Below are 9,737 nucleotides of genomic sequence, written 5' to 3'. Positions count from 1 at the left end.
GTTGCTGACTGGCTCCTCGTTGGTACATGGATGGTCTGTGGGGGTTCTTATTGTTGTTTTTTTATGAGGAGATGCATTTTGTAGCCTGTTGTGGCAAACAGAGAGGAATGGGGAGAGCATGAGAGCAGAGACCAACGGGGAGGTAATGACGGCAAAATCAATTTCACACTTGACTGCATTTAGGAGAGGTGAGTGGCGCCGGGCATCTTGATCTGTCCATCAGCCCGCGTGATTCTCGTTGCAGTGGCAGCATCATAACTCCTGTTAGACTAACCGAGGGCCAACAACCATGACTACATGGATGATATGGCTGTTAGAGCAAGAAACTAGGCACCTACTACATCACGACCCCCCCCCCCCCACACGCACACACTCACACACACCCTGTACATATGACATCTTTATCTGCAGGAGTGACGCTGAGCTCATCCGCCAACTGTTTAACCTCCAGTTTCTCCAACAAGAAGAAAAATAGGCCAAAAAAACCATACATATATCTATCACGTGAGATTTTTCTGCTTCTTTTATGGAAATATAAAATGAGATCTTGTACATTATAATTATAGACTCTTCAAGATGAGTCAGTTCTGTTCCTTCCTATTATGACGCTAACCTACACATTATTTATTTGCAAAAAGAATCTGCTAAAGCGCTTAATTATGGACGATAACTGTAATTTTCTGATATTTTCTAGACTTCTTCTGTGCACTTTTTAGCAACGTCATCGCTGAATGTCAGTTTTGTCCAGACGAGGCGTTCAATGACAAAACATCCCCTGCTTCACCTCTATCAGCCAGTTAGGGAACAGCAACAGCCGACAGCAGGGAGGACAATCTTCTGCTGTGGTGCTGTGTGTTATCAAGATAATGGTGTCCTTTGTCTATTCAAGGATTCAATTACCGGCAGATTCATCACCTCTAAAGGTCAGCAGAGGCTGAAACTGCACCAAGGTCCTGATCACACTGGAAGCACACTGGATTTCCTCTGTTCCTTTAACATGTTTGAAAGTTGCTTTCATGCATTAGAATGAAAATTCACTATGTGGGGAAAAAGTGTCAGACTGTTAGTGACTGAAATCAGACACTTCTATGCCAAACATGAATGTCCTCCCAGAGGGGCCACTTGATTTTGGTTAAAACAGCTGTGCAGTGGTGTATAGTGAATTTTCTCGAAGCTCAACCATTTGAAAACTGAGAAGATTTAAAGTTAAGAGAACAGCGGTTTTCATAGACTATGCAGGTGTAAGCCTGCAGCCAGTTAGTGACTGTTAGGCTTCATCTTTGATAATCCAAGTCACTAAACTGCACATCGACACTTTTTGATGGAATTTTATGACACATAATATAACTTGCTGTGTGGTCCAGACCATCCAGTAAGTTTCAGGTTTATTTTGTAATTTTTTTTTATATTATCATTTATATTATCTGTTTCTTGGGACTATCCATACTTTCTGCCACGTATCTGGATCTGCGGCTCCCTGCCCACTCCCCCAGTCGTGCTGTGCAACACTGCAAGTTTTGGTACTGATCCAATTACAAGTAATTAAAAAAAATATTTATTTAACACAAATCAGTGGACTGAACTTAGAGGATAGAAACAAATTATCGATCCTATTGAACTAGTATCAGTTCAATACCAGCAATAGTATCGATACTATTGATATTTGGATTGATAGTCCACCTCTATCCCTCTTCTCTTCTGAGGGTCACCAAGACTTTCCAAATCCAGCCGAGAGATGTAATCTCTTAAGCTTGTTGTGAATCTGCTCCATGGTCTTACGCTGCTGTGACAAAACCTCACCTAGGAGCTGCACAGTAGGCATCCTGGTCAGATGTTGAAGCACCTCAGCTGGCTCCTTTAGATTAGGAGCTCTACTCTGACCTCTTTCCAAATGACCAAGCTTCTCTTTATCAGCATGCTTGGATTAATGGTAGCTGACAACTTAGACCTCAATTCCTCCAAATATGATTATTACTTGTACAAAAACAGTACAAAAATGTGTCAGCACTAATACTAATATTGAGGGTTCAAAATGTCTAAAAAGAAAAAATTAGCACATATATATCATGTGTAGAAGCTAATAGCTGAGTTTAAACATTTCTGACTTGTGGAAATAAAGTTTTTTCATCACTTACCAAAGAGTTGAAAGTGATTATAGACATATAAAGTGTAAATATGAAGACGCTGCCAGCAGTTGATTAGCCTAGCACAATAACCAGACAGAGCTGGAAGCAGCTAGCCTGGCTAACGGACCTCCTAGCTTCTGTTTAGAGTAATTTAAAGAGTAGGTGCGAGGAAGTAGCAGCGTTTGGTTACCTTTTGGGGCCTTTCTACACATACTGTTGGGATTTATGTTTATATGTACGGCTAATATCTCATAAGTAGCGTCACTTATTTGTGTGTTGTCTTTGACGGCCCACAGTGTAACATAGTAAGACCCCCTTCACAAGAACAAGGTCATAAATCTGCTCTTATGGAACGCACCCTAGCTCCGTCTTTATGCAGGTCTGACCGGAGGATAAGAGGTGGTTGTCATGGTAACGGTAGTGTTGCTAGCAGAAGGCTGAAGTGCACAGAAAGCTGCAGAAGAAGAAACGTAAGTACTGGATCTCAGTCACACAAGGAGAACTTTTGACCTTTCACCTTAGTGTCCTGTTTATCACACATAATAAAAAGCATTCACTGTCTGGGTGTGGGGCTCTTTGTTCGTTTGGGTCTCCTGAGCGAGCAGAGAGACACTGCAGCCATTTTTTTTTAAACTTGAACCCTTAATTGCTAAATAAATTTAAGAAAATGCACTTTGAGCATATTTGTCTTCTCTCTCTCTCAAAATGAACCCAACACAGTTGTTTTGATAACTAGCCTTTTCTGTCCATTTTGGCCTTTTGTCCACATTTTATGTCACTGAAAACAGAGTTTTCTGAAACTTGGTGTTTGCCTTTTATTAACTCTTACATCAGACTGTGTGCTGTGTTGCTTGCATGACAAAATATTATTGCTTTATCTTTTTATGCACGTTTAGATGCTAACACATGCAAAGGACTCACGCTCCTGTGTTTTTAGAAAGACAGAGATTTCTACATTCCACATTCAGTTAAAACATTTCTGTTATGCCCATCTTTGTTCACCTAATAAAGTTGTTCCATTAAAGATTCTGATTGGCCAGTATTTGTTATTGTTTTCAGCATTTTCATGTAGATGGACAATATTTTCAAATCAATGCTTGTATGCACAGATTTTTTTAAATGAAGGCAGAAAATCTCTATTTTAAAAAACAATACTTAAGCAAGTGTTGAAGTAGCCAGCGTGTAGATTAAGATGAGCTCAAGTTCTGAGTTAAGGCCATTACGCCTCGAGCGCGTTGCAAAGAAGCAAGTTTGGATCAGAAAACAGAATTTTTCTGATCCAAACTTGTCGTGTTACACAGATACACACCAAAAGCATTTTTGCAGAAAATGAATTTTTTTAAAAACTTGAAGATGACATCATCAAGCCGTTGCATGTTTTAAACTACGAGCACGCTTGTTGTTTATTTGGATCTGAAAAATTTAGCTCGGTTTAAAAAGAAAAGCCCCAAATTTGTCATGCAAAATCGGTCAGTGCGAATGGCTGCATTAAAAATAGATGAGCCCGAAAAATATTTTCAAGGCACGAAATATTAGCTTGAATTTTACATGTCCGGTGTGTAAAGGGCTTCACTCCTCGCTATTATGACCACTGTTTTCAAAGTGTTTATTTGTCAGCACATCTAATTCTGAATTTATAAATGAATCCCAACAGCCTCTGCTGACTTGAAGCATCTTTGACTTTTTGATACTGCAGTGTTTTTACAGGATCACTTCAAAACATCTGGTTTCAGGATATGAGATGAAGCGACTAAAATAAATTTCAGCCTGAGTACATGGGGGCTCTACACGAAGATGCCAGCATCTCAAAGCATTTAAGACCTGAACTGAAATAAAAACCGAGTAGAGGCCAATATTACTCATGAAAATAATCTTAAGTAAGATTCTTTACACATTTTCCCATTAATTCAGAACGACAGGAGAATGTATTAAGACCCTCCCCATACAATGTGAAAACTGCTCTAAAACCCACTCTTCTCTATGGCTCGCACACACCACAGCACAAGCGCACCTATGTGAAAAGGCCTTTACACTTCCAAAGATATGCACTCTGATTTTCAGTACAATCGTTTTCTGGTTGGTAATAAACTGCAGCTGAAGTAAATTAGGTGCAAACTGATTACCCCCTATGGAAAATGACTCGTCATTATCTTTAAACATTAACTGATCTGACACAACAGATAAATATCAACCACATCCATAACTTAATGTGGTTGTAGCAATTGTAGCAATTATCAGTGCCAACACTAATAAATTCCATAACCTACTAATAGCTGTCAACTTAGTGACCAACAGCCCTGCGTCAGCTGACACTGGGGTTACCAAACAGGAGAGAAAAAGTTATTTCAACCTTCAAAATGTGCTCAACGTGTTGTGTATCTGCTGTAGTTTTGATAGCAAGTGAGTGTGCTCCATAGACACACACGAGAGATCTTTCCCATGAAGAGTAATTAAATAATGTTTTATGCCCAAAATCAAAGTGCACGGAAACACATTTAAGAATGTGGATGACAGCAGTTAGATGTTGTGTTTCTCCCCTGGAGCTGCTGTTGAGTCACATTCTTTTGTTGAGCACGCCGAAATGTCTCGAAACAAACAACCAGCTCATTATTTTATTGCCACAGTGGTCTACGAGCAAATGGCTTTGTGTTCTGCTCCCTGTGTTTGTTCATGCTATGGCTCTTTTTTAATCACTTACACAATCTTTGTCTGCTATTCGCAATCTGTTACGGCTGGAAAGAAGCTTAAAGCCTACTGTTACATGAATTCATAACTTGTCTTTACTATTTTCTGCCCGACTTATCCACAAATTTCATATTCGCTATTTCAGATTAGTTAATCCTTCTTGTATGTGAAAGATGCTTTGCAGTAGGTACTATACAAGAGAAGCTTTTCATGGTTGATCAGGTCCTGGCCAAAGCTCCACTCAGCCTGGTTTGAGGACTTTCATTCTGGCCAAATCCATTTTACTTTCAAACCCTTTTGGCCAACATTCAACAATTTTCCATTCTGAAATCCCTCGTTTTAATTTTGCAACCTCTAACCTGCTGGCACCAAAAGCAACACGTCTTAATTATTCAAAAGGAAGTAAACTGTATTCATTAAATATAAATCTGTTTATCCTAATAAATTTATATATTTACAGTGTTGGTGCAGTTGAGTTCAGAACAATGGCACACACGTCCACGCATCTTGCCAGGTGCAGGGTACAAAAATAGGAAAATGAATAAAATCCATGCTTTATCTTGACTGCAGGCCAGAAGAGATCAGTTGAAGCTGATGAGGACCTTTTCAGTCAAATGAAGCATGATGTAATAGAAAGAGGACAGTAGCATACTCCAGTGTGCAGGTGTTCCTTCTTATGTTGAGTCAGGTTTTTCTAATTTTGCTCGCTTGTTCCCATGCTTGCAGTTTCAGGACTCAGGAAGAAAAAAATAAATATATTCTTAAGTGCTTTATGGGCACATTTTGTTCATCTGTTTGGCAAAAACAACACGTTCTACATAATGTTCACAAACTCCAGTAATCCCATGTGTTAAAAGACACGTCTAGCCACCTTTAGCCACCATCATGTCCTTTGATAAGTAAACCACCCAGTAGACCATGTTAAATGCGCCAAACGACACGGGGAAGAGGATCCGTGCATACTTGTCAATTTTACTGGTTCCGCCCATACCAGCAGTGGTGGGCTGGGAGCACGGCGTCTGCTTCGGCTCCAGTTTGTTCCCCATCATCTGGATGCGCTCCAGCTTCGGGCCCAGCAGATGCTGCAGAGAGGAAGTGCTGGCGTTCTGCTTGCACGGTGTCCCCGCCATTACGTCTGGCGTAGAAGCTGCACCCTGAGGCGTACTCTTCACCAGCTGCGCTGAGGAAGACGCAACGCTGAGCAGGCTCTCAGACTTTGGGCTGGAGCGGGAGAGGGTGGAGGAGCTGCCATTGGTTCCACCGGCTAAAGGTCGCAGCGGCCTTCCTCGCCCTACTCCTGCAATGTTGGTGGTGGACTGGGCTCTCTGTTGACTGCTCGACTCTTGGTGGGAGATATAATTCATGCGCTTCCTCAGATTACCGTTCGTATCAGGATTTTGCTGCGAGAGAGGAGAATAACCATATTTGAGTCAGGCTGATAAGAAAGTGAAACTGACACTGACATTTAAATTTGTTCCTCGTGTTTTAGTTCAGTTTAACAGCTTGAAATACATTTCATTGTGACATTACCAATAAGTTTGATGTGTCACATGGCCCTCTTCCTATTGAAAAAACAAAAGTTGTATCCAGGATGGCCGACTTCTAAATGGCCACCATGGTCACCACCCATCTTGCCCACTCACATATACTAATGTGCCACAAACAGGACTTTAATATCACCAACCATTCCCATTTTATTACGGTGTATCCATATAAATGGCCCACTCAGTATACAAATCTATCGCCAACTGCTGCACCTGTAAGAAAAAACGAACATACAACACCTGGAACACAAAAATTTGAAAATGCGCAGGTACATAAATCAACAATCTTCTTGTGGGGGGGTGGTGAGAGAGAGAGAAAGAACCGTGCCATCCGCAGCCCTCAAGAGTTCTGAAGACCTAAGTCCACACATCTCTGCAATATCTGCACGCTCATTCCAGCAGGAGAATGAGGAAGGCCCTAGATGGGGTCCGCATGGCCAAGGGGTGGGAGTCCCAAAGGACCAGTGGCGACGGGCAGCCGACCCCACTGGAGCTGCCCACCCTAGTGTGAGTCGAGATCAAGGCTCCAGGTGCCCAAGAACCGCTTGGTACCTTTGCCTGGGAAGTTCTTGGCACCACGGAAGAAGTCCAAGCGACAGAAGGAGTTCCAAGACCACCGAGTGAGTGGGTCAGTGACGACACCAGAACATCCAGCCACAGTCCCCGGAACCAACAAAAACCTGCATCCCAGCGGGGAGTGATGGGGATGGTGAACTCCTCCCTCCGTGCCCATGTCCAACAGAGGCCAAGGCTTATTTGTTGTGTATTATTGTAAATAATGTTCCCAGTCCTTTCTAGAATAAATTGTTTTTTTCTGTATTTAGCTTGAAGTGGTTAGCAAGGAATTTTCCAGATTTATCACCATGTTCAAAGTTTTCCAAATGCAGCCCCCAAAGCTCTCTGCACAACAGGCCAGATTTAATAATACAATGATGCACTACTTTATTCTATGCACTTTAAGCATTTTATCCACCTCTACCTTTATATTTAGAATTACCATTTATCCTACGATATGTCTTTACTGAGGAAACCCAACCAGGTTGAACCAAAAGCCATCTGACAGACAATAGTTTTAACCCCTGTAACACCATGCCACCACTTATTGATAACACTGGACAAATCCAACTGGAATTCTTGATTGAGTTTGTTATTGAAACCAGCTCTCAGTTTGGATTCGGGAGATTATTTCTCTGTATTACTGTAGAAGCTTAATCTTAAAATATAAACCATTGAATTGATGTTAGCAAAAAAAAGGAGTGTTAAAAAAAAACAAACGTATTTTGTGCAAAGAATTTTTTCGTCTCTCCTTTCTTCTTCCTGTTTGAAGGAGTTTGCAGGATAGGTGAAGTTTACTTCCTCCCCACAAACTTTGTCATATTGATCTGATCACAGTCCCCCGACACAGATGGCCTTGATTTGTGAAGGCAGACGCCAGACTGTGCGTAATACAGGTGTCACTTACCATGGCTTTCACTCACTTCACACAAGCTTAAGACAGAAAGTAGGTAGCACCGCATCGGGGTAATGCACTGTAGCGTCAAAGGAGCTTATCCTTTGAAAGTTGATGTTTTCAAGCAGAGTGTGATGCTGGTACTAAGGCATTCGCAGGAATAATCCACCAACACCACCCCCACCCCTTGAATTAGAAAGGATCCAATGTTATTGTGTCCCGTGTGCAGCAGAGGAGGAGTGTGTGCGTGTGCGTGGAGTTTGTGTCTCAACATGGAGGAGGTAAAATGCTGAGGAGTTGGAACCATCAACACACTGTGACCCATGTGCCAAGCCCTCTGGTAACAGGACCTGCTCCTGAGGAAGAGAGTATTAATTTCCCCCCCTGTTGCCAGAGCTATCCTGAAACCTATACAGATGTATTCGGACTGCGTTGCCATGGCAACCCCCTAATCCACTGAAGCGCTGTTGTCACTATACTGCATTCAGGCATGATTACGCCACACTGGGATTTAGGCAGAAGGGAACAACTTAAAGTAGTTACTGTAAAACGGGCATATCCGCTGGTGGGTTACGTCAACTTCAATGATCGGTTAACAGATGACCTATGATTTACACTCTTCAGAAGATTATGCAGGCTGAGACAAATACATCGCACGTGTTTATCTGGCGCCATGAACACATTCCTACAGTTACATAAACAGCACTGCAACACATTCATCATATCTGACTTACAGCTTTAAAATAGCTTCATGGTATATTCATGAATCCTCGTTGAATCCATGTAACTTGCCATGGTGTCGATGCAATTTGCTTAAACTTCGTCACACAGAAATAGACGCTTATGTCAGTTCATGCACGTATAATTTCAAAAGAAAGGTTGCACACCTCGTGACTACTCCCAAACATCTGTGCTGTGAAGCTGTTTTCAGACCCGTCTTATTTTCTCTCTCACACACATTTTTTTCTGTCTTTTAACAAGCAGTTGTTTTTAATTTGACAAGCAAGATTTCATTTGTAAAGTTCTGGGACCAGGTTTCTCTAGCTTTCCTTAACACCCTGTAAGCAGGAGCTCAGCTGACTACTCTCACATGCAGGAACCACTTCTGATGATTCAAACGTGTAGGCTAAAGGCAGTAAGCACATAATAAGGGACATGCTCTGTGAGTGCTCCTTGAAATAAAGTGTGATCAGATTATTGAGCCACTTTGAGAGAAACAGAAGTCACCTGCAGCACTTCCTCTGCGTCCTTGACCTTGACAGGCGTGGATTGGGGCACCGGGGGACATTTGGCTGGCTTCTTTTTGGCGCGCTCAATCTGTGCATTGGTGAAGTAGTTGACAGCGGCAAACTCAATGAGGGCGGAGAAGACAAAGGCGAAGCAGACGGCGATGAACCAGTCCATCGCAGTAGCGTACGAGACCTTGGGGAGGGAATGGCGAGCACTGATACTGAGCGTTGTCATGGTCAGGACGGTGGTGATGCCTTGGTTTGTGGGAAAATAAAAACAAAAGAACACATGAGCCTGTGTCAAAGAGGGAGTTGACATAAATTCTTTCATATTTGATCAAAGCACATAATTAGTCTGAATTTGACTCAATTTGAATGTAAGTAGAGTTGCAAAAATATCCATCTCACTGGGAAAACTGAGGCTTCACCACAGAATTTTAACACTGCAGATCGGAATAGAAAACCAGATGTGTTCAATAACCCATATATTATGTTCTTCTCATCAGGAGATTTCATTAACTGAAGGCAGAAGGATAATGAACCATATACAGTATACAGTATAGCTTTGCAATAGAAACATGTACAATAGAACCACAAAAAGCATTTGTCCACTTGAGCTACTCTGAGAGTTTCACTCGACTCTGTACTCTGAGGACTGATGTTGCCTGTCTGCACCAGCACAGTGGATTTTCAATCAAACAAT

General features: G+C 41.9%; 1 protein-coding gene across 1 annotated transcript in view; it reads right to left on the bottom strand.

Moving 5' to 3' along the window:
- Window positions 1-353: 353 nt before the first annotated feature.
- gabra4 (gamma-aminobutyric acid type A receptor subunit alpha4) overlaps window positions 354-9,737 on the bottom strand; it is a 30,071-nt gene continuing 20,687 nt past the window's right edge. Inside the window, exons 8-9 of the mRNA XM_026186854.2 lie at window positions 9,033-9,289; window positions 354-6,211 (exon numbers count right to left, since the gene is read on the bottom strand). Coding sequence (XP_026042639.1) covers window positions 5,675-6,211; window positions 9,033-9,289 — 794 coding nt within the window. The 3' untranslated portion in view covers window positions 354-5,674. The remainder of the gene's footprint in view (window positions 6,212-9,032; window positions 9,290-9,737) is intronic.

Source organism: Astatotilapia calliptera, chromosome 2 (assembly GCF_964374335.1).
Source record: "Astatotilapia calliptera chromosome 2, fAstCal68.1, whole genome shotgun sequence".
Classification (NCBI taxonomy): domain Eukaryota; kingdom Metazoa; phylum Chordata; class Actinopteri; order Cichliformes; family Cichlidae; genus Astatotilapia; species Astatotilapia calliptera.
The sequence above is the reverse complement of the archived record's forward strand: the minus strand, read 5'-3'. Positions and strand labels throughout refer to the sequence as shown.